The sequence below is a fragment of the Acartia tonsa genome, chromosome 11, assembly GCF_053477335.1.
Source record: "Acartia tonsa isolate MP-2025a chromosome 11, ASM5347733v1, whole genome shotgun sequence".
In the NCBI taxonomy this organism is placed as follows: domain Eukaryota; kingdom Metazoa; phylum Arthropoda; class Copepoda; order Calanoida; family Acartiidae; genus Acartia; species Acartia tonsa.
The window spans coordinates 24,262,953-24,289,297 of NC_137270.1; the positions used below are offsets into that span (position 1 = coordinate 24,262,953).

Below are 26,345 nucleotides of genomic sequence, written 5' to 3' on the forward strand. Positions count from 1 at the left end.
TTGTAATGAATTCTTCAACACTAAGTTTAAAAATCTGGAATACAAAAAATAAAGAAATAATTTTTATAAACAATTTTAAAGATATAGTTACATGCCCTTTCAATGGATAAATGGACAGTTAAAGGAAAGATAAATAATATCTTTGTGTAGCACGAATTAGAAATTACGAGTTCACAGTGGCGTGCACATTAATTCCCAAGGAGAATGTTAAAGGGGCGGGCGGGTAAAAAAGAGGGAAGGTAGTTTTCCTTGTTTAAAGAAGTGTCCACCCCCCTCTGCTCTCAGTTCAATGATAAGAAGAAAAAATATTCAAAGCAATTATAAAAGTTAATCTATTATATTCTTTTAATTTCAGACATACAAAATGCTTATTTCTCCATAGTACTACAAGACGATCCTTATTGGCTGAATCAATCTTAACTATTTGTTGCATTTTCAAAAACCACCCCAAGCCACTAAAACACACACAAAAGCTATTGGTTTTAGTTTTAGACTTGTTTTGTTACTTTTAAATTTGATTTGCTTGTGTGAAACTATATAATCTATATTTTGAAAATGGCGAGTGTTCTCAACTACTCTTATATCTTCAATTTTGAACAGGTAGGAATAGTTATTTCTCGCATCGTATTATAAACGGCTTTCCGCGGATATAGAATGTACAATTATGAGATTAAAACTAGTTTTTTTAGCCCCGAAATGCCGAAGGCACGGGCTAAAAAAACTGGTTTTAATCTTATGATTGTACATTTTTATATTCGTAGAAAGTTGGATATAATTCGATAATTTTATAAGGCATTTTTTTTATTAGGGGGGGGGGTAAAAAATGAAAATCTAAAATTTTTTGGGGGGGGTAATCACCCCTTTACCCCCCCCTCCCCCCTTGGACGTCTATGGCTGAGAACCTGTTCTTGGCCACCAGATATTAATCGGTTTCGCAAAGCTATTCTTCTAAAAATATCTAAGTGACTGCAACCTAATATAACCCTCCCTACCTCCTATATTTTGAAATAAATTGAGAATAAGGGGGGTGGGAGTTATTTTCCGTTTGTTTGTTTATCACTTCAGGTCAGGTTAGGTTAGGTTATATTGGGTACTAGGTAGCCCTGCTGGGTATAAGGACTCAAGCAGTTGGAAACTTCTACCTATATTTTAAACATTGAAAATCATAAAAATTACATAAAACAATGGCAGCTTGTATTTATTTAATTTCGTGAAAAGTTTTGTTAATTTGATTTTTAACAAACTATCTAGTAGCGAAGGATCTCGCTAACCGCTGAACCGATTGGGTTCTCCTTTACAGGGTAGCTTCTCATTGGTCCCGGGAAGGTTAATAACTATTTTCTTGGGGGGTGGGACACCCCGAACCCCCCAAAAAATGAAAAATACCCCCACAAAATTTTTTTTCCTTTTTTAAAACTAAAATTAAAATAGTGGGGTCGACTACCCCTCCCCCCCAAATTTTTTTTTTTAATTTTTCTTTTTAATCGAAAAAGCCGTTAGTGATATCATATATTACCTAAAGACAAGATTGTGCTTGTTTTCTTGTATGTATTGTATATTGTGTTAAGAAGTAATTATATTAGTTATACATACCTTTTACTTCTTAGGTCTTTCTTCATATAATGTAGCAAACATTAAATACAGCAAATACTGTAAAACACATCACAATATATTTTAAGTGGCTACATAATTAAAAACCCTTTTTTTAGGAGAGGTGAGGGGGGGTATTCTTAGCTTTAATTTAATTTGTTGAACGATCTTTTAAACTTCAATTAGAAAGCATTTTTTTAAATCGGTTAAAAATTCTTTCTATCTTTGAGATGACTTGAGTAAGAAAATGTTAAAGTTTGTTAAATTTTAGAAATTCTTCACAATCCCTTTAAATATCATTTAATAAAATTCTTGAATGTTACGTACAATAGTTGCTTCGCCCCTAGCCCTTTAGGAAAGCGATTGATGTCAGGGAATAGCCTCAAACCACCCTACTATTTTAATTTTAGTTTTAAAAAGAAATTTTTTTTTTTTGGGGGGGGGGGTATTTTTCTATTTTTGGAGGGGTTGGGGGTGTCCAAACCCCCCAAGAAATAGTAAAAAACCTTCCCGGGACCTATGAGAAGCTACCTTGTAAAAGAGAACCTGATCGGTTCAGCGGTTAGCGAGATCCTTCGCTACAAACAAACAAACATACAAACAGACATCGTTCTACTTTTTATTATAGACTTTTATTATAGACTTTTTTGGGGGGGTTATTTTTATTTTTTTTGGGGGGGGGGGTGTCCCACCCCCCAAGAAAATAGCTTAAAACCATCACAGGACCAGTAGGTATATTCCCTGAAGAGTAGAGCCCAATCGGTTCAGTGGTTACTGAGATCTTAAGCTTCAGACGGACAGACAGACGGACAGACGGACAGACAGACAGACATCGTTCTACTTTGTATTATAGATGATAATCAACTCATCATTGTATAAATACAATATTGGCCTGATATGCTCTATTATATTATGTACGGACCCACGATCTTTGTAACAGCGAAGCTTATCCATAATCTGGAACTGAGTTTGAGAATGTAGACATGAACAATAAGATATATAAGTTAGAAAGAATTTTAATGTTAGAGGGAGATTTGAAATCTGCATAAAATTTTAAGGATTTGTTTTTATAAAATTCGTTTTTTGTATAATTCTAAAAGGGCAAATACAATTTAAGTTAAATAATTTTGACATCCCTGATAGGTGGATTGAAAACTACCTGCGCTCTAATTGGTTGAATGAAGTACGACACTTAAGCTTCTAAGACAATAATAATAGATCACTGTACTATCGAAAATACCAATTTTTATTATAAATGCTTCTCTATAATTTATTTTGTCCGTCAGTCAGTCTGTAAATTTATTCGGAAATTCGATTTTCTTGGCTTCTATTCAAGATAGACGACGGATTTTTTTGTACGAATGAGCTGAAAGTTTCACAATATTATTTTCGATTTATGATCACTGGACATCTGCTCTATAAAACACTCTGTCCGTTTGTCTATACTTGTTGCTTCGCTACTTATGGATTATATCCTAGTTTGTATTTATAGTTGCAATAGACATAGACGTAAAGGTACAAAAGTTGTCAATGAAAATAAAATGCTCTTTAAAAGCCAAGAATTTCTATAATTATTAAAGTGAAGCCTCCGTCTGTTACAGTTAGCTCTTTTCGTTAATTTAAACAGGTTAGAATTGTCCTATCGATTCCAAAATTTCTATGCTGATTCCTATAACAGTTAGGTACGACTTAGTAAGCACAGCAACTCTATAATTGCTACCAGAAAGTCCGTACGTCCTTTTAAAACAAGCTGATTTTTTACTTTTTTGACAGCAAATTTTGCATGTTAAAATTATCCGATTCATCTGATTCTCTGAATACTGATTCCTATTACAAGAAGGTACAATGTGATAAGCAAAGCATCTCATTCTCCATAATCAAGTCCTAAAACGTTAGTATGTCCTTAAACAGTATCATGTATTCATCAGTTTTGAAACAAATTTACTTGTCCATAAATATTCAGTTTATACAGTTCTGACACTCTACAAGTGTTAATGTTCGTCTGTCCTACCGTTTTAGAGCTTTTCTTTTATAGATGTTGTCATCCTTGTTTTATAAGTAATGAATAATGAATTTAATTCTGAGCTTTAGGCATGACTTTGGTTATTTTCTAATTATTTTCAATATTTCTGTAAAGATCCAAATTGTTGAATTTGTCCTATTTTATTTCTTATCAAGTGAGATATCTTTTAGTTATTGAATCATTTTGAAACTTTTTTTCAAAGGCGACTTATCTTATGAGGTCTAAGTTACCCTCCTTAAAAAAAAAGGTATAAACCTTACCTTTTATGGATGTTGTCATTCTTGTTCTCTCATTTAGTAAATGTACAGAAATAAATATAGTAATAATATTAAACTAATAAAAAAGTTATATTAAAAAAGCCGCAGTAGTATAATTGTTTATTCTTATATAATTTTCCTTATAAAAAGTGTTACCATGCGATATCTCATGGACGATAAATTGATATGCATCTCCAATAATTAATTACCCATTCTGTAGATTTAAAGTATTAGATAAACAGTTTGGCCACTTCTATTTTGAAACCAACCAATCACAATTAAGAATATTGCTTATCCTTTGATTTTCTGAAGAAAATGTATCCAACACAACTTACAATTAATCCTTCAAAGTTTTTGGTCAGGCAACAAAAGTTAAAGTCAGCTGAATTCTAGTTTCCGATTGTGTACATAGCACCTTCATCCAATCTCAATATTTACTACTAGCTAAAAAAGCTTCAAACGTCCAAAAAAATTGAAATTTGAAAAATTGAAATTTTGAATGTATAATGTATAAATCGTTTATACATTATATCGCTTTTCCATTTGACTGGAGTAGCTGAAAATAGCTTTTGCAATAGTTTGGTTATCTGCCGTACAACTTCAGAAATTAGGGAAGAAATGGGTATTCAATTTTCAGTTGATCTAATTTAATCATAGAGAACAGAAAAAAAAATTCATAAAATCAATTGTCAACTAATAAATATCAAAATGTAACTGACATAATAATATATGTAATTACTAAATAGTAATTAGATCTACATCATTGGAAGATAAATTTATCTCCCCGTTGCTTTTAATATTTATTTAACCATCTTAAAGACAGATAATATAATTTGGTCCTAGAAATTGTGTAAAAATCTACAAGTATAGCTTACACTATGACATAATATCATAGGAATGAAAAGTTTAAAAGGTAGAAATTTAATATTAAATTAATTTTTTCAAGTTTCAGTATTTATTTTATTTTAATTAGTTAAAAAAAACTTTCAAAGCATTTTTTTTTCATGATTTTGAAAGGAGTAAAATTTTTTTAGTGATGATATCATAATTTAAAAGGGGAAAAACATTAGTTAAAAATGAAGAAAAAAAAACTGAATGATAAAAAAGTTATTTTGAAAAAAAATGTCTTAATCTGACTTATAAGATATGTAAGAAAAAGAGTTAAACTACAAAAAATAAAATGTACCAACACACACGAAGTCCTATAAGGTAGCTTCGCTACTGAAAAAATCTATGAAACATGAATGACGTCACTTGAAACAGATTATGGGTGTTCACATAATTAAACAAAGGTCTACATTTTAATAATAGGATGTTTGTTTGTTTGTTGTTTGTCTAATGTTTTCTAACCAAACATTATGTAAAGCTGTATATAAATTGAAAGGTTGCTAATTTTGCTATTAATAACCCAATGAAGTTGTAATATACATAGTATATTTTAGATTTTAAAAACTCACCAATTAATAAGAAACTTAAAGTCAATTTTGGTCTACGAGCAGCAATACGTTCATACGAACATTATAGGGTGGCTGCGTTATTAATGATTTTACGTTTATTTGATTTAATAACCAAACAAATTATAAAGAAAACATTATTCTTTTTGTATAAATATGAGGATTAAATGCATAGTTATGTATATGGGAATTTAAAATTCATCGAGCAATCTATAATACAAAGTAGAACGATGTCTGTCTGTCTGTCTGTCCGTCTGTCCGTCTGTCCGTCTGTCTGTCCGTCTGAAGCTTAAGATCTCAGTAACCACTGAACCGATTGGGCTCTACTCTTCAGGGAATATACCTACTGGTCCTGTGATGGTTTTAAGCTATTTTCTTGGGGGGTGGGAAACCCCTAACCCCCCCAAAAAATGAAAAATACCCCCTCCCCCCCAAAAAATTTTTTTTACTTTTTCTTTTTAAATCTAAAATACAAAAAATTAGGTTGATCAAACCTCTTGGGACAAAGCCCCTAGAGGCTAGGGGCGAAGCCGCTAGTGTACTTAATATGGGATTAGTATATTCTAATACACTAGCAAGTATCGCACTAGGGGCTCTGATTTTGTATTTCCATATTTTTAGTGAATACAGGAATAACCACTGTTATTAAGGGATAAGGCAATGGGAAATAAATTGATAATCCCCATTGATGATAAATTTAACCATTCCTTAGATTTACAGTCAACTTGAATTCTTGAAAAGGCTTTCAGCTTCTTGAAGCTCCGCCTCCCCCTGCTTATTGACAATTCTTCTGGTGTCTCGCCATATTTGTTAGTGAAAGTATTCTACCGCATAAACTGCAAGGTCCGTTTTTGGCCACATATACCCTTGCTTGTCTTCGTTCTTGTTCTATCTCCCTTCCCTCCCTCCTCCTACATGTTTTCTTGTGTCTGGCTAAATTTCCTTTGTTGATATATTTATCACAGAAGTCACATTTTCTTTGGTTTTCTCTGTCTGGTTCAATACCATTGCAGCTTTTTCTATGGTTCCATAGATTAGCCTCTTGTTGAAAGCTCTGGTTGCATTTATCACATTTAAAAAGCACTTTCTGACTAGAAATGTTGTGTAGGCGCTTTATATGTACTGCTAGGCCCGCCTTGCTCAAGCAGATCTTACCACATCCCTCCCATTCACATACGAAGGCCTCCTCCTCTGTCCTTGTGGTATTCCTGGGTATCCTCTCCTCCTGGTTCTTGTTTCCCTGCTGTTTTTCCCAGGTATTCAGATGTTTTACTCGCGCTTTCACCATCCTCTTCCACTCCTTCCTGTCTCTGGTGAGCGCGCCAATCTGTGTGTAGTCCCAACCTGCCTCCTTGACCAATTTCTTGTAAAAAAGGACAGTTTTCCTCTTTTTACCTGGAACCTTGGGGATCTCCTCCAGCTGTTCCATCCAGCCCAAGGTTACTGCCTTGACTAACCTGTCATCCTCCATTCTCATAAGGTGACCCAACCTCTCCAAACACCGTTTCTCAATCTTTAATCTGATGGACTTTATACCTAGCTCTGACCTGACATCCTGCATATTTACCCCAGCCTCTTGCATCTGGATCAGAGGGGGTTTGTTCTTCTTACTCCAGATGTAACGGTACATACGATCAACGCAGCTTTGAAGTTTTTTGATGTCTCTTATCTGCCATGTGCGTACCTGACAGTCAAAGAGCATCGCACTTTCAACACAGGCCTGCGTGATTTGAGCCTGGCATCTCTTTGACAGCTTGGAGCCTTTTAGCTGTCCCTTGACTTTGTACCACGCTGCCCCTGCCTTCTTCTTACGTTGTTTGATGTCATTATCAGGTCCTAGCCAAGTACCCAACATCCTTATCTTGCCACCATCCTCTGTTCCAAACAACACCTCCTCCTCCTTGTCATCGTTGTTCCTCTCCTCGTACCAACTCATCACCTCCTTCACTGCTGGAACACCAATCTCCATCTCCTTCTTCTGGCCTATGAGAGAGGTATTGTCGGCAAATAATTCTTTGTCGACTCTTCTCCGCTTAGCCTCTGAATTTGGCCTCTCCCACACCTTATCTGATGGTAAATTGGAACCTGGAACCCACTTGTAGGCTATTCCTACCTCCAGTCCTGCTTCATCTGCCTTTCTCTTTCTGTTTACTGCTGCCACTCTCATTACCACCTGGTGATAGATGTTGAAAAGGACTGGTGATGATGGGTCACCCTCCCGGAGTCCTCTAGCTGGTACCCATGGATCACTCATTCCTTCCCTACTTCTCACCTTGTACTCTGTGCACTCATGTAAGCCTTTGAGTACCCTGAGCGCCTTGACTCCCATCCCATACTTAGTTAGGATTCCCCACAGGGCAGGTTTATTCACCCTGGGGTAAGCCTTCCTTAGGTCAAGTAATCTAGCCACTGGTGTCATGTCCTCATTCTGGTCCTGTCCCTGGGCCTCTAGTCTCCGTTTCAAATCTGTAGCATCCTCCTGTATCCTGATCATTACCTGGGTAGCATCAGCAGTTGACCTACCCTTCCTGAAACCTGACTGGTCATCGTCGAACAGGTCAAGTTTTTCTGCCCAAATCCTAATCCTGTTTGCCATTATCCGTGCCAGGATCCTGCTACCCATTGCAAGCAAAACGACGCCTCTGTAGTTGTCCCGTAGGTTTCTGTCTCCTTTCTTGTGAAGGGGGACCACAATACCGACCTTTAACTCTCCTTCCCATTTATCTGCATCATTGTTGAACATAAATTGGACTAGCTTGATGATTCTCTCTGTCACTTCCTCTCCTCCTTTTAGCAACATGATGAGTCTTACCCCATCTTCTCCAGGAGCCGAATCTCTCATTTTTCTCATCTCTGTCAGGATCTCTTCTCTCTCTGGAGTGCTTTCGAGCATTTCACTCCATTCTCGGGCTTTGTCTGTTCCACTAATGTCAGTAACTTTGTCTACTGCTCTCTCTATCTCATCAGGTGTGTTTTCAAAACGTTGTTCAGAGACTTTCTTGAAATGTTCTCTGAAATCTTATTTTGTCAGTGTAGTAGAGTCTGTCTGGCCTTTCCATTCTCTCTTACCCAGGTCTTTAAGGACTTGATACATTTTGCCTGAGTCTCCTCTGCCTTCAGCTTCTTGGCACTCTCTTATTTTTTCCTCCCACCATTCTCTCTCCCACCTCCTTGTCTCTCGTTTCATTTCTCTCCTTGCTTCTCTCAATGTTTGTCTGGCATCTTCAACCAGGTCATTATGTCTGGCAACTTCAGCCGCAACATTGTGTCTGGCAACTCCAGCCGCAACATTATGTCTGGCAACTCCAGCCGCAACATTTTGTCTGGCAACTCCAGCCTCGACATTTAGTCCGGCAACTTCAGCCTCGACATTTTGTTCGGCAACTTCAGCCTCGACATCTTGTCTGGCCACTTCAGCCCAATTGTTCTGTCTGGCAACTTCAGCCAGGTTATTCCTTGCGGTTACAGCGCCAGCTATTCTGCTTTTCATGCGTTGTAACTCCTCCTCCTTTCCAATCATCCAAGGGTTTTCAATCCGCTTTTCCGATTCTCCGCAAGTCTCCTTTGCTGCTTTCAGAACAATGTCTACAATTTCTCTGTACTCTGTTGTTTCTGACTGTTCATTTATCTCCAGCTCCTCTGTCAGCTCATTTATTCTCTGTCTGTACAATCTTGCTGTCTCAGTCTCTTTCAGTTTTTCCCAACGGATTTTGGGTGTCCTTTTTCTTTTCTGTGTGTTCCAATGCCATTTCTTAATCTCTATCACCAACTTAACTGGTTTATGATCCGACAACGTTAACTCTCCAACAGTATTCAGCTTCCTTGCATATCTGTGTCTTTCCTCACGTTTCATGACAAAACCGTCCAACTCATACCAGCGTCCCAACATTCTGTTAAACCATGTGCCACGTTTCCTCTGGTTAAAAAAACTGTTCAAATATGCTAGACCGTTCTCTTCACACCATCTTATCAGTTCTCGTCCTCGTTCATTTGATGTTCTCAAACCAAACTTGCCTTTGACTCCTACATGAGCATTGAAATCTCCACCACCAATAAAGATGTTTCTTCTTGCCCATCTCTTATGTTCCGCCACTATGTCTCTCTCTATTTCTATCTCTGCTTCATTATTACCCATGAAAACAGGTAGATACACTGCTGTTAACGACAAACCTCTTGTTATGACTGACACTGTTCTTCTGTTTAATTTCTTCGGCTGTCCATTCTCACACCATCCTTCTAACAGGTCTCCTCTCAGTAACACACCTGCCTTCTCCGAAAACACTATAGCTGTTAGATTGCTTCCTTCACCAAGCCATGCTACACCTTCCCTCTCTGCTCGAACTTCACTCAGCAACACTGCATCCCAATTCTCTTTTCTCGCCTTCTCCGCCACCTTCCTTGCCTTCTCCTTGTTCATCATCCCCAACGACATCCTTTGTACATTCCACGTAGTAATATTGTATTTCACTGTTTTGTCTGTGTTCTTTCTTTTCTCCTGTCTCCTTGCCTTCCTCCTTTCCCTTCTTGCACGTTTCCCCTCTTCAGTTTTATTCCTCCCCGGTCCCGGATTGGGATGAATTGTTTGTAATCTTATTCTTATCATGGTAGTTAAATGTCTTTCACTAAATACACCAATTGAATTGTCGCCCACAGGGGGCCTTCGCCACGAAATTTTTATAGAGAGGGGCGGAGTGGCTGGGTACGCCCCCCTCTGCTGCCAAAAAAAGCACCGGCGATATCCTCCCTTGTCGGGTCTCTCTCGCGGCTCGCTTCTCCGGCCTCCTGGATTCTTTGCCGTCGAACTTGTTTCCAATTCCGCCGTTCCCGCTGGTCCTGCGGGGAAGGGATCCATTTGCACCAGCATTTACAGTCAACGTATATGACGTCACTGGAATCGTCTTTCTCAAAGTGGGACAGTTTGGGGATCGTCCAATTTTCCCCTCCCTCCCTGTTAATCATAACAGATTTTTTTTTATAAATAAATTCTGTCATTTAAAGAGAGGTGTATAGGGAATTAAAACCCATCAAAAAAAAAAGAGTTAGAGCTCTTTTTTATAGCTGATTGTTAGACAAACCTAATTACATTAACTTGTCAGGGATCTACAGGGATAAGACAATGGCCTATAATTTGATGTACATCTCTAATGATGATACATAAAATTACCCTTTCTGTAAAGCAAAATTATTGGTTAAAACGTGTGAACACTCAACTTAATAAAACAACCAATCAAAATTAACTGAAGTCCCCAAAGTTGTTAAGTCAACGAATAAAAAAATATTATAAAACTTTGGGGACTGGAGTAATAAACAGCCCATTGTCCCCTTTCTTTCTGATAACTTGAAAAGTAGCTACACTTATAATATTCTGAATAATGAATAATAAATATTAGGAAGGCATCTTATTAAGTTAAAAAAGACTTTTTGCGACTCTCTTAAAAATATTAAAGAATAAAAAAGTATTTATTATGATTTAATAACTAGAGGCTTATTAGTTCATACTTTATTAATTATTAAAATTGTAATTCATAATAGTTATTTCTCGCATCGTATTATAAACAGCTTTCCGCGGATATAGACTATACAATTATAAGATTAAAACCAGTTTTTTTAGCCCCGAGGTGCCGAAGGAAGGGGCTAAAAAAACTGGTTTTAATCTCATAATTGTACATTTTTATATTCGTAGAAAGCTGGATATAATTCGATGCTAAACATAGTTTTTTTCGTATGGATGAGAACCGGTTCCTATCCACCGGATTCGAATGAATACGAGAAAATAAATTTCAATCGAAAATCCTTAAATAAAAGTAACAGGTCATGTGTCTGTCTGTATTGAAGGATCTTGCTAATCGCTGAACCTTTACACTTTTGTAATATTCATTTAATTCATTTATTATTGTTGTTCTTTTTATTATGTATGTACTTACACCCAAGTATAATAAATTTAAATCTACTTAACTATTTTGGGAGATGATACCTCCACCCCCCAAGATAAATCACACTAGGAAAAAATACTCCCCCCGCCGATTTCTTTCTTTTTAAAACTGTAATATAATTTCTCGTATTCATTCGAATCCGGTTGTTAGGAACCGGTTCTCATCCATACGAAAAAACTATGTCTAGCATCGTATTATATACCGTTTCCGCGGATATAGAATGTAATTATAAGAATAAAACCAGTTTTTTTAGCCCCGAAGAAATAACTATTAATGTTGAGGGTTGACTCCCCCCGCCCTTCTACCCTCAAGTGCCCCTAAAGACCTCTGGGGGAGTAGCCGATAGAAATACATATAATTGATAGTACTTTTTAATTCATTTGTACACATGAAGGATCTAAGGGGATAAGACAATGACCTATTAATTGTTGTACATCCCCCAATGATGGTACCCAAAATTACCCTTTCTGTAGATTATATTAGTAGTTGAAACGTATAAACACTAGACCTAATTAGCTAATCAAAATACTCTAAAGTCCCCAAAGTTGTTGAGCCAATAAATTAGAAAACGTTATTATAAAACTTTGGGGACTAGTGCAATAAACAGCCCATTGTCCCCTTTCTCATAAATACACATTGTTTTATTTTAGGATTTTGAGCATACAGAAATCAAGACATGGATGGAAGAACACTGGCGGGCTGTCTGCATGTATGCCAGTGGTCTCTATATGCTGGTCATCTTCGGGGGACAGGCTTATATGCAGAACAGGTATACAGATAGATAGATAGATACATATATGTCTGCATGTATGCCAGTGGTCTATATATGCTGGTCATCTTCGGGGGACAGGCTTATATGCAGAACAGGTATATAGATAGATAGATACATATATGCTGGTCATCTTCGGGGGACAGGCTTATATGCAGAACAGGTATACAGATAGATAGATGGAGACATATAGATAGATATATAGGTAGAGAGAAAGTAAAAAAAAAGAAGAAATTAAACAATTTATTTCGAAAAAAATAGAATGAATTTTCACTTAACACTAAATTAGTAGTTACACCATTAGATACCACTAGGGGCACTAAAAGGAAAAGGGGAGAAGTCGATCCTCAATTTTAAATTTTATTTTAAAACGTAAAAGTAAAAATACTTTTATTAGGGGGGGTGGGGGGTTACTAGGGGCAATTTCTCTTGGGATGTTGAAGGTATGGTACCTTCCCCATAAAAGTTATAAAAAGTATACAGAAGAAAAAAGTTAAAAGAAATGATTAATATAGGATTTTATTGTAGTACTGTTGAAAAACGTTAACGTTATATTTTAATGATTTTACGTCAAGCATTCAATTTGCGTAATTTTTGTTTAGATAAGAAGGTGTAAAAAGTTAAATGTTTTTTTTTATAAAAAGTCTTTTTCACGTAATTTTGCACTACAATTTAAATCAAATAGGAAAATTCTAAATTTGCACCGTTTTTGCCCCCCTAAAACTAATACATCTCCCTAAAGCTCACTCACACCTCCTGACACCCCCTAGATTTTAGTTTATGGGATGTCAAAAAAAATTGGGGTGGGCTTCGCTCACCCCTCTGGCAATACCCCTTGAAAAGGATTATTAAAAAAATTAACAACTAAAAAATTCAAGGTATACTAGCTAAAATATATACATACTCTAATAGAATAATATTTGATGAAAATTGATTTTTTAATGATCTAAATGAATTTTTGTGTACAAAATGACAATTACCTTTAATAATTTAATTTTTTATTAATCATCAAATTTTATTCATTAAAAATTTAACATTCCTATTGCCTTCATTATTATTATAAGCGCAACTATTCTGTAGTTCGTTTCAGGATAAGACAATGGCAAATAAATTGATGTACATTCCCAATGATACACTTAATTACCACGGTCGTAGATTACAAATAGTGGTTGAAACGTTTGAACACTTATTTTAGTGAACCAACCAATCAAAATTCAATGAAAGTTCCTACAAAAAAGAAAACGTTTTAGGACTAGTGTAATAAACAGTTTAACAGAAAAATAACAAAAAATTTGGGAATATATATATATTATCTATAATACAAAGTAGAACGATGTCTGTCTGTCTGTTTGTCTGTTTGTTTGTCTGTCTGTTTGTTTGTCCGATCGGGTTCTTCTTTACAGGGTAGCTTCGCATAGGTCCCGGGAAGGTTAGGGGCGAAGCCGCTAGTACAATATAAAAGTGAAATTCATTTCTAAAACACATAAGACTATTCAAGAAAAAGAAAAAAATATTCAAATATTTAATGCTAAAAAGTATAAAAGGTTCATTTTTTGTTAAAAAGTTTACCATTCTGAAACATACTTGTCCTTGTTAGAAACCTGAGCTAATGAAATTACCATTAAAAATTAAACATTCCAATGTGCTTCATTATTTAAAATAGCATAGCTGCTTTATAATTGTAAAATGTATCATGCTGTTGATGTAACTAATATTTATATCATGTTTTAAATTATCTCTAGGGGCACTTCAGTAAGAGGGTGATTCGAACCATTCCCTTCACTTTTAAGTTTTTTTTTGAGTGGGGGGGGGGGTATAAAGGGGGTGGTATTACACTATCCCAACATGGATTGGGTTTAAAATAATGCCACGGTCGTAGCGGTCATCCGTCTTGCGTCATATTGGAAGGGTGACGCAAATTTCAGATCTCAGTTTTCGCTATTTAATTTACTATTTTTCTCTATAAGATAAAAGCGATGCTAGATTATCTAATTCACTATAACATAAAGATAAATTTTTCTCAAATCGCCAAATCTGGGGTCTGAAATTTGCGTATCCCTTCCAACCTGACGCAAGACGCATAACCGCTACGACCGTGGCATTATTTTGTCCACTAGCCCCAACATGTATGAACCTTTCCTGGAGCTCTGAGGAGCTTCACTGTCAAGGAGAACCATATCGGTTCAACTGTTATCGAGATCTATTAGTACAGAGAGATAGACAGAGAGACATCCTGTTACTCTGAATGAAAATAAAAAGACAAACCTTTCAATTTTAGAATTCACCAATTAAGCTATGTTTCTTTGGAAATTATGACATTTGTTAACAAGCTGACTTATAAAATTCCTATTTATTGATTCGTCTGCAACATGATCTAAAAAGAAAGTCATATAAAATTAAATTTTGAACGTCGCACAAAAATATTTAATTCGAAAGTCGCTGTAAGTATGAATGTATGTTCAATAAAATCTCGTAAATGGTTGAACTTGTTAAATTTAACATAGAACGGGAGAGGGAGGGTAGAAGGTCAATTTTCCTTAATATTATGTGCCCTGTTATTAAAGATAAAGAACATTTTATAATGTTAACTTTTCATACCAAAACAATATTAACTTTACATAAAGTTTTGTCTAGACTATATAGAAACAGGAAGGGAGGGGTCATTGGACTGTTTGTTACACTAGTCCTCAAAGTGTTATGATCATTAAGTTGAGTGTCCACTAATTGTAATTTCTAGAAGTGTTAGTTTTGTGTATTATCATTGTGGATGTACATATATTTATCAGCCATTGTCTTATCCCTACTGTATGAAAAACCATGAGTGTCTTTTATTACTTGAGTTGCAGTAATTTTATTTTCTTTGATGGATAAATAATAAATAACTCCAAGCTGGAAATAATCATTCAAAGCAACTTTTTTCTTTATGAAAACAATATTAAACTAGGGTTTTAATATAATTAATTATATAGTAATAAGACCATCCCAAGACTTAAATCTAAAGATAGAATATACTAAAACCATACTTAAATCTAAGAGAAGCTTCTCTAAAATGGTTATTAAATCATTTTATTGGTTAGCGATACCTTGACGGTCAAACAAAGAAACTTACTAATACTATTTTATATAAGGACTAGTTTCTTCACCCTAGCCTCTAGAGAAGGGCAGGGGGGGGGGGGAGTTGTTCAGGACAAAATCTTAAACTCCCCAAAGAAAAACTTCTGACATGGGCCCCTCACTTTCCACAAAAAAATGTGTATGTACTTCTTCTTTTTAAAGCTAAACTTAAAGTACAGGGTCCATTTACCATCCACCTCACCCTTTTCGTGCCCCTAGATGCCACTAGGGGCGTATCCGATAGTAATGAATATTTGATTATCCTTATAATAATATTGTCTACTGGTCAAAATACCTACAAACATTCTTGACTTTATATTGATAAACATATTTTTGTTATTTTTGTAGCGCAGCTTCTCTATAACCTAGTCTTCTTCCCAAATAATTTACGTTAATTTTATATGAGTAGTATCCGCTTCTCTCACTGACTGACTGAATAAATCACTGATTCGTTTCAACAGAATAGTCGTATTCCCTTTCTCTCTAATAAGTTCCAATTTTGATATATCCTTAAACCAAATCTTGCTAATAAAAGGCATGTTTTCGCAGTCAAACGCCCTACACGATCTACCATTGTCTGGAAATCCTAACTGTGCATGGTAATGAGTGTGCCTGTTTTGGGCCAAGGCATTCCCCTTACTTTAACCAATATTTTTTTGCAACTGACATATTAGGAGTAGTATCTAGTTTTAACGACTTTAGTAATAACGCGAATTTTCAAACTTCGCTTTTTATCAATTTTATTGTCCTTGTACCTTAATAAAATCTAATTAAATATTTTATAACAAAGAAACTGCGTAAAAACATCATTTTTAACTAATTATTTACAAATAACGTTAGAAATTTCCTTCTCTGTCTATTATGTCTAAAATCAGACAAGATCTAATTGAAATTTTAATATTTTTTAAAGCGAAGATTTTCTATAGTTAGTTGGTTAACCTGTTCGTCAGTAGATGACAGCTCTTTTAATTCTTTTAAAAATAATATTATAAACCTATATTTATTGGGCCTAGTAATACAGCAAAACAATAGAGGGGGTAGGGGTTAAATAACTGTATGTCTCACTTGGACCCTGTGCTGACTTTTAATTGGGTCTTTGAATATCAACCAATAGCGTCGTTGCTACAAAAGAGCCGAAAGTAATTTGTTTACAGACAAAAAAAAGTCCCCAAGACGGATTCAGGTAGTTTTCTGGTTATACATCTATACTTAATACATTTATTAGCCTAGTTTAGGATATGATCATTAATTTTTTTTCTTCAAATTGTTACTTGAAGTGCGAGACAGAACAAAATGGCACAAAAAAATTACGTCATACGATAAAATAACCAATGAGAGGCGAGTATATATTTTACCATTGGCAATTATAATGTATACTGGCCTCTTATTGGACAACTTTATTGTATGACGTCATTTTTTTTGTTGCCATTTTGCGCTGTCTCCTGAAGTGCTTAAAATCTGCAAGGGAGAGATAAGAACAAAATATCTAATGAGATATTAACACTTGTAAAGAAACGCTGCATATCAATTAACAATTTCCATATTTACAGACCGAAGCTGGAGTTGCGAGGTTTATTAACAGTGTGGAACACAGCTCTGGCGCTCTTCAGTATCATGGGCACCGCCAGGTACGTATAAACAACGAGGTCATCAAGTTTTACATAAAAAAAAACAGAGGTAGGCAGCCGTGCGCCAGCCACCTGTAAGTCGCAGAGAAATTAACGTTTTACAATTTTAAACATCAGCGTAAAGTCAAACCTGACCAAATATGGCAATCTATCTTTTCAAAGCATACAAACTTGTTTAAATTCGAGACTTATTAGTTGGGCCTGACGCGCAGTTGCCGAGCCTTGAAGAAAACATTCTCACTTATGGTTATTTGCAGGGAGGAAGGGAGGGGACAATAGGCAATTAATTCAATTTTAGAGTTTTAACTCAATGTCTTCAAAACCAGATATATCTGGAAAATTTCAAAAATTTTGATGTGGCAATCTTTATTATTCATTTGTATAATAAGAAATTATTAAACATTGAAAGAAAAGTATTTAACATTAGGAAATCCTGTCTTATTTTCCTGTGAATAGTCTGTAATTTATCATAAGAGGTATGACCTTAGTACTGGCACCATAATTGGGATTTGTTTTCATATTTGACAAGGGGTTGATTAGAATGGATAGTTACAGAAGTATCACAGTAGAATTTCTGGTTTATCCCACTCATTCTTAGAAGAAAACTATTTTGTTTAAAAACCAAAATAAACTTGTTTTGAATTTTTTTTCAAATGGTCTGCTTGTATTTGTATTGGTTGAGTAAGAGTTGTCTGCTTTTGGGAATAATTGTTTTAGCGGCATTCTTTGTGCTGGTACCCAAAGTCTTTGAAATATGCCAAAATAATAAAAGTTGCATGTGTTCTGGTACCCAAAGTCCAAGACTGTCAGAAATATGAATTTTAGAACCATTGTCCCCTCCCTTCCTCCCTGGGTTATTTGTCTCTTATATCATGCATCTAATTAATTTCGATCAGCGTGGAGAGGGGTTTACTTAGAGTTGTCCCTAAACCAAAATCAAAAGGTGTTTAATAAACAAATCGAGAGCGGTGTAATTTTGATATTAGTAGGGTGGTGGATACACTCCCTTATGTGTCCACACACCTACATAAAACCGTTTTTTATCGCCCATTAAAATTTAAAAAGGGTGTGACTTTTTAACACATCCAACATCTGATATAGAGTGATGAAGGTGGGGGGGGGGGGTGGATACGTAGAGGGTACATCAACTTACTTATTATTCCTAATACTTTTAGGACTCTTCCAGAATTTATTCATACTTACTCATTATTCCCAATGTTTCTAGGACTCTTCCATAATTTATTCATACTTACTCATTATTCCTAATATTTCTAGGACTCTTCCAGAATTTAATCATACTTACTCATTATTCCTGATATTTCTAGGACTCTTCCAGAATTTATTCATACTTACTCATTATTCCCAATATTTCTAGGACTCTTCCATAATTTATTCATACTTACTCATTATTCCTAATATTTCTAGGACTCTTCCATAATTTATTCATACTTACTCATTATTCCTAATATTTCTAGGACTCTTCCATAATTTATTCATACTTACTCATTATTCCCAAAATTTCTAGGACTCTTCAAGAACTTATTCATCCTTACTGATTATTCCTAATATTTCTAGGACTCTTCCAGACTTTATTCATCCTTACTCATTATTCCCAATATTTCTAGGACTCTTCCAGAATTTATTCATACTTACTCATTATTCCTAATATTTCTAGGGCTCTTCCAGAATTTATTCATCCTTACTCATTATTCCTAATATTTCTAGGACTCTTCCAGAATTTATTCATACTTACTCATTATTCCTAATATTTCTAGGACTCTTCCAGAATTTATTCATACTTACTCAACACAAGGATTCTATCATACTCTATGTATACCCAGGTAAATAATTGCACATCTATATCTCCGGAACGGATGGTCTTTTTAGATATTTGTTACATTAGGTCTTTTGTCAAGTTGGGTCTTATGTCCTTTAGATCTTTTATTCGTTGGGTCTTTTGTTCATTAAGTAATTTGTTCCGTAGGGTCTTTTGTACGTTAAGTCTTTTGTCCCATTAGGTCTTTTGTCAATTAGGTCTTTAGGTAGGTTAGATTATTAGGTCTTATGTTCTTTAGGTCTTTTATTCCATTGATGATTTTTCCTTTAGGTCTTTTGTTCTTTAGATCTTTTGTCCGTGAGGTCTTTTGTCCCATTAGGTATTTTATTCGTTAGGTCTTTTGTCCTTTATTTTATGTTTTTAAGGACTTAGGGCTATAGATCTTTTGTAACAACGCCATAGAAAAAAAAAGATAAAATAAAACTTCAATTTCTCCCAACACCAACGATTTTGGTTTAAAGATATTGTCAAACATCGCAAGGAAGATTTCAAAATTTCAAATGCGCTTTGTGCACCCCCATTGCAAAAACATATGCAAATTCACTTGACTTTAAATTATACATTCTAAAAACAAAAGAAAAAAAAACGTTTTATAGCTTACTTTATAGTATTTAGGAGCTCCGTATTCCAAGGGGTAGGGAAGGGTTTAAAACCCTAAAACCATCCCAAGACTTATTACTAAAAATTAAATAGCCTAAAACCATCCAGGGGCCTATATGAAGCTTCCCTAAAATTGAGAACTTTATCGTTTCAGTAGTTATCCAAATCTTAAGCTACTGAAGAAGAAAAAACCTTACAACTTTTTATAATACTTTTATAATACTAGCGGCTTCGCACCTAGCCTCTAGGGGCTTTGCCCCAAGAGGTTTTATCAACCTATTTTTGTGTTATTTAAATTTAAAAAGCAAAAAATAAAAAAATTGGGGTTTTTTTTGAAGGGGAGGTAGTCGACCCACCTTTTTTAATTTTTTTTTGGGGGGGGGTTCATTTTTTTGGGGGGGTTGGGGTTTCCCACCCCCCCAAGAAAATAGCTTAAAACCATCACAGGACCAGTAGGTATATTCCCTGAAGAGTAGAGCCCAATCGGTTCAGTGGATACTGAGATCTTAAGCTTCAGACAGACAGACGGACAGACAGACAGACATCGTACTACGTTTTATTATAGATAGCGGCTACGCCCCTAAAAGCCTCTAGGGCCACTTAAGTTGAGTAGAAAAAAAATGGAGGAGGTAAATTTTTTTACTGGGAGGTTGGAGAAACCCTCCCCACAAAATAGTTAAATACCGTCCATGGACCTATAAGAAGCTTCACTGTAAAGGAGAAACATATTCTGTACAGCAGTTAGCTAGATCCTTTGCTACAGACAAAAAAAGCTTACTACTATATATAATACATGGGAGGGTGGAGAAACCCTCCCCAAAAATAGGTAAATACCGTCCATGGACCTATAAGAAGCTTCACTGTAAAGGAGAAACATATTTTGTACAGCAGTTAGCTAGATCCTTTGCTACAGACAAAAAAAGCTTACTTCTTTATATAATACACTAGCGGCTTCGCCCCTAAAAAAGGGGGGGTTGAAGGATTTTTTGTTTTTTTGGGGGTTGGGGGTGTCCCCCCCCCCCCCCCCAAGAAAATAGCTTAAAACCACCACAGGACCAATAGGTATATACCCTGAAGAGTAGAATCCAATCGGTTCAGTGGTTACCGAGATCTTAAGCTTCAGACGGACGGACGGACAGACGGACAGACACCAAGCTACTTTGTATTATAGATAATAGGATTTAAATTCAATAATATTATTTTCTTATGTATGTGATCTGCGGTTAAATAAACCTTTTCTTCAAAAATAAAATAAAAAAATTCTCGCTGAATAAAAATATTGAAAAAGATTTTTTTCTCCGGAATTGAAATTTCTCTTTGAATATTTTTATGTTCTGGTTGAAAATGATATATGCTTTAATCTTTCTCTTTCGGACATATCTATTCATCTATTTCCTAGCAAACTTTTGTGCTATTTTATTATTTTATAATTAGTCAATCCTATCCCACTAAGAAAAAGCAAAAACAATTCTTGGGGATGGCCATTTTTTTCTAGGGGTATTTCTTTTGAGAGGGAGGTGGTACCCTCCTCAAAAATAGTTATAAACCTTCCCAGGACCTATGCATAGCTACGCTGTGAAACTTTAATGAGTCAACCTTTATCACTTAAAATTTTTATCAAATTCCAGATAATCCTATAATATAGGTAAAGTAGTAAGGTTTTTTGTCTGAAGCTTAATATTTCGGAAAATACTGATCCAAATTTGTTGTACATTTTAGGGAAACTTTATTTTTGTTTTGAGGTGGTCAGAATATTTTCGTGATCTACCCCGCCCTCCCCTAGAGACTAGGGGTGAGGCAATTAGTTTTAACTATTATAATTTAATGTCGACACCGTGCCTCGAGATTTGTCAGGGTTGGGATAAAAATAGTAATTTCATTTTGAAACTTTTGTACGTAAAATAAAATATTTTCATTCAAATAAAACGTTTTTATAATATAATATTTTTACCTTAATCAAATAAAAGTAAAAGGATATCCATCAGTCTGTTTCTTTGTTACGAAGGATCTTGCCAACCGCTAAACCGATATGGTTCTCCTTTACAGTGAGTTTTTTTTTATAGGTCCAGGAAAGGTTTATACTATTTTGAGGAGGAGGACTTTTTTAAAACTAAAATTTCAAGTTGAGGGTAAAATCCCTCACACCCCTTCCTTAAAGTTCCCCTAGAGGCCTCAAGTAATGCAGCAGATAGTATATAAAAAAGGATGACAACATCCATAAAAGCGAAGCTCTGAAATGGAAGGACAAACGAACATTAACACTTGTAGATTGTCAGAACTGAATTAGCAGAATATTAATGCATCAGTACAAACAATATTTTAAGAAAATTTGTTGCAAAACTGCATAAATAGATGATACTGTTTAAGGAGATACTTACATTTTTGGGACTTGTTTATAGAGATGCTTCGCTTATAACATTGTACCTTGTTGTAATAGGAATCAGTTTTCAAAAAATCAGAAGAATCGGATAATTTTAACATACAAAAATTTGTTGTAAAAAAGTTAAAAATCGACATGTTTAAAATGGACGTACGGACATTCTGGTATTGTTTATAGAGTTGCTACGCTTTCTTAATTGTACCTAACTACTATAGGAATCATCATGCAAAGTTTGGAATCGATAGGACAATTCTAACCTGGTTAAATTAACGAAAAGAGCTAACTCTCTGTGACGGACAGACGTACGGACGGACCGACCCTAATTATAGAAAAGCTTCGCTTTTAAAAAGCAACGATGTAGAGACGGATTTGTTTGGGGGGGGGGGGAGGGTGCACAAACACACACACAATCACAAACATATACAACCACACACACAAACATACTCACACATACAACAAACTAATTAATAAGAAGTTCCGTAATGATATCCAGTTCTTTTATGAATAAGTAGGAAGTAGTAGAGTGAAGTCCAAGGGGTAATTTTGTTTATCCACATTGTTTTTGTACTTCATGCCCATTTCTTTTTATCCTTAAAATCGTATCTTGATAAGTGACAGTCATTTTTTTTCTTCAAAGAGCATAAGTTTTCGAAGCTCTTTATAAAAGAAAATTACGTCATACGATACAAATGATCAATGACAGGCTAATACACAGACTAAATTACTAGTACAAGGCCCGTATATATTTTAATTGACCAATGGTAGGCCAGTATGATGCAATTTTTTAAAGGCTCTATAAAAAGCTTTCAAGTTTTCATGAAAACGAAATTATTTTATAATTGTGTAATATTTTACAATTCTTTATTCAAAATAGAATATTATGAGTTATGATCTTGTGGACACACACACACACACACACACACACACACACACACACACACACACACACACACACACACACACACACAAACAAACAACAAAAACACACACACACACACACACACACACACACACACACACACACACAAGCACACATACACACAAGCACACACACACATGTTTTGCAAAAGTTTGTTTCTTTCATAGTTATTAGTTATGACAAAACTTGTAGATAATTCTTTTACATTCTTATTGCATTGACGATACATCCAGAATAAATTCAGACATCTTAAACTGCTTAAAATTTAAATTCCCCTAAAACAAGATTAGCATATAATTTACCTAAATATATTTTTTTTCTAAAAAACATATTTAATTTTAGTAATAAAAAGTAGATTTTACTAAAAGGACCTAAGAACAAAGGTTGCTAAATAAGTGGATGAGAAAAAAAAATTTCACTTTAACTGTCAGATTTTTTTTCAAAAGGAATCCACAGAGAATATTTAGATCTAGAGTCAACATAGTATAAAAGAGGGTTGATCATTTTTGAAAAAATATATTATGTATACTACTGGCTATGTCCCCAAAAAGCCTTTAGGCAAATTGAGGGAGGGGAGAAAGTGGGAAGTCGAACGTCAACTTTAAATTTCAGTTCTAAAAGAAAAAGCAAAATACATTGTTTTTCTGGATCTAAGATCTTAAGCTACAGACAGACAGCCATCTTGTTACGTTTATATACTCTATTACTTATTATATACATTTTTAAAGGTAGTAAAAATAAGTAAATCCTTTAAATAACAAAGAACAATAAGTTCTCTAATATGTAGTTATACTCAAGATCTAAGAAATTGATGAAAGTTTATAAAGAAACAGAAAAACAAGTTATAATTGTACCAACAGTTGCAATGTCAGATGAATGACTTTAATAGATAGAGTAGGAGAAATGCTTTGACCAAAACTTAGACGAACGTCAATGAATGAACAGATAGAACTTACTGGCAATAAGATTCGCCACAGGTATAATCAGATACAGAAACAGACAGACTTATAGACAGACAGACAGACAAATATACATACAAGCAAACAAACAGACAGACAGGCAGGTGGGCAGACAGACAGACAGACAGAAAGAAAATCCACTACTTTAAATAACAACACTATTTGTTTTAGTTTTATTGAACGAGATCGTGTTTCTGGATTCTGGACCTGGATGTTTGTTTTGTCTAAGGTAAGTAGCGGGACAAAGTGTCTCAAAATCAGCCATGTGACGTCAGAAAAATGAAGAAGATGAGAAAAAAGTGGGAAAGAAAGCCTCTAACAAAAAATTGGATAATCCCTCATTTTTATGACGTCACGTGGCTGATTTTTGAGACACTTTGTCCCGCTACCTAAGGTAACCCTGAATGACCCCTTCCAGAACCCGCGACCGTGGCTCCACACGTAGCGCATCCGCTTGTCGTCGGGGAGGTGCAGAGTTTGAATCTCGGCTCAACACTGTGTCATAACTAAAGACGTTAAAATGGTTCCTACTGCTTCTATATCAGACAATGTAAGAGGTTCAAAAAATGCCTTAGTTCAAAACAGTTGCCACTTAATATAAATACATAGTTGGGACTTCCAAAAAAAGTTTGTGCAATCAAAGAGTTGCTTGGCTTGTCTATTGGGTTCCTATGGGGAAATTAATTAAGACATGCATTTCAAGAACAACTATTTAATAAATAGCGCAGCAATATGACGAAAAAAGTTTAATTAAATGTAATTGTTCGTTTAAATAAATTATTGTGATTTTTATAAAAATGATGTCTTATTTATTTACTTACAAATTTAAGCTATCCTTATTAAATATTGATAGTTTTGCTCTTACATGCAGTGTTCAAACTGTTCAACCAATAACATTAATCTACAGAAGAAGTAATTTTGTTTATCATCATTGGGGAAACACATTTTATTTTATTGTCCATGATCAATATACCTTCTGGCTAAGTAGCTAGCCATATATAATAGGAGTGAGGAATCAATAAAAAAAGAAGTGTTTAAAAGGATATTTGACGTACAGACAGACATACGTACATGCTTTAATTATAAAGTAGCTATGCTACTTGCTAAACTACATAATTTGTAATGGAGGAAGTATTCTGCCTCTGTTGGTATAAATATTTTGTTATCATATTAGCAGGGATTTAAAAGGATATGATAATGAACCATCAATTGTTTTTCATCCCCCCGGTTGTCATTCTAGCGTTTAAGAGTATTGGTTGAAAAGTTTTGACACTATTAGTTAGTAACCAACCAATCAAAACTCAATAAAAGTCCTCAAAGTTTTAGATTCAATGAATAAGATAAATCTTTGGGCACCAAGTTCCCTCCCTCCTTCTCTGGATATAAGTTTGGACTAACTTTCATAACTTTACCATATACTAATGTTTATTTGCACTTTACAAACAATATATATTATACATGTATATTAATGTATTTTAAAAAGCGAAGCTTTTCCATAATTAGGGTCGGTCCGTCCGTTCGTACGTCTGGAAAGGATAGCTTTTTTCGTTAATTTAGGCATGTTAGAATTGTCCTATCGATTTCAAACTTTGCATGACGATTCCTGTAGTAGTTAGGTAAGATTTAGGAAGTGTAGCAACTCTATAATCGTTACCAAAATGTCCGTACTTCTATTTTAAACATTGATTTACAACAACAAATTTGCATGTGATAAAATTATCCGATTGATTTGATTTTTTGAATACTGATTCCTAGAACAACAAATATAAGCGAAGCATCTCTTTAATCAAGTCCTAAAAACGTAAGTATTTATCTATCTATCTATCTATCTATTTATCTATCTATCTATCTATCTATCTATCTATCTATCTATCTATCTATCTATCTATCTATCTATCTATCTATCTATCTATCTATCTATCTATCTATCTATCTATCTATCTATCTATCTATCTATCTATCTATCTATCTATTTATCTATCTATCTATCTATCTATCTATCTATCTATCTATCTATCTATCTATCTATCTATCTATCTATCTATCTATCTATCTATCTATCTATCTATCTATCTATCTATCTATCTATCTATCTATCTATCTATCTATATATCTATCTATCTATCTATCTATCTATCTATCTATCTATCTATCTATCTATCTATCTATCTATCTATCTATCTATCTATTTATCTATCTATCTAGGTACCAGAACTCGGAGACACTATATTTATTGTGCTCAGGAAACAACAGTTGATATTTTTACATTGGTAAGTAACATTGGAATCTAACTTAATCAAAATGATCCTTGTCAAGGTTAATTAATATAATTTAGAGAGTAAGAAAATTTTGAGATTAAAATTAAATTTTATCCCTTAAATTCATACTAACGCTATTAAAAGAAGCACCATATAGTGCCAAATAAAAAAAATGACGTCATACAATACAAATGACTAATGATAGGCCAGTATACATAGTAATTGACCAATGGTAAAATATATACTGGCCTATCAATGGTCAATTTTAATGTATAGCGTCATTTTTTATTGGGCATCAGAAGCTGCTTTCTGAGAAAATTGACTTTTGTACTTTTTTCAGGTATCACCATGTTACTGTACTGTTGTACGCCTGGTACAGTTACACTGAGTACACAGCCCCTGCCAGATGGTTCATTGTTATGAACTATTGTGTACACTCACTCATGTACACCTACTATGCATTCAAAGCTCTGAGGTTAGACAAGTTTCTTTAATATTTAAAGTTTTCATGATATGTAGTTTGAAATAATTCTGCTAGGTGTCTCAAATTAAAACTTTAATTGGTTCTGAACTACTATTCATTCAAAGCTCTTAGTTCATAAATTTCCTAAATACTTAGTTTTA

At 34.6% G+C, this 26,345-nt stretch overlaps 1 protein-coding gene across 2 annotated transcripts in view; it reads left to right on the forward strand.

Moving 5' to 3' along the window:
• The first annotated feature begins 353 nt into the window (after window positions 1–353).
• Baldspot (elongation of very long chain fatty acids protein baldspot) overlaps window positions 354–26,345 on the forward strand; it is a 48,415-nt gene continuing 22,423 nt past the window's right edge. The window contains exons 1-7 of one of the 2 annotated variants that reach the window (XM_080176806.1): window positions 354–600; window positions 11,908–12,026; window positions 16,691–16,768; window positions 18,544–18,609; window positions 23,635–23,692; window positions 25,669–25,733; window positions 26,062–26,196. In XM_080176806.1, the coding sequence (XP_080032932.1) occupies window positions 556–600; window positions 11,908–12,026; window positions 16,691–16,768; window positions 18,544–18,609; window positions 23,635–23,692; window positions 25,669–25,733; window positions 26,062–26,196 (566 nt within the window). In that variant the 5' untranslated portion in view covers window positions 354–555. Of the gene's footprint in view, window positions 601–11,907; window positions 12,027–12,151; window positions 12,190–16,690; window positions 16,769–18,543; window positions 18,610–23,634; window positions 23,693–25,668; window positions 25,734–26,061; window positions 26,197–26,345 lie in introns of those variants that run through there. The other variant, XM_080176807.1, reaches the window with a different exon arrangement.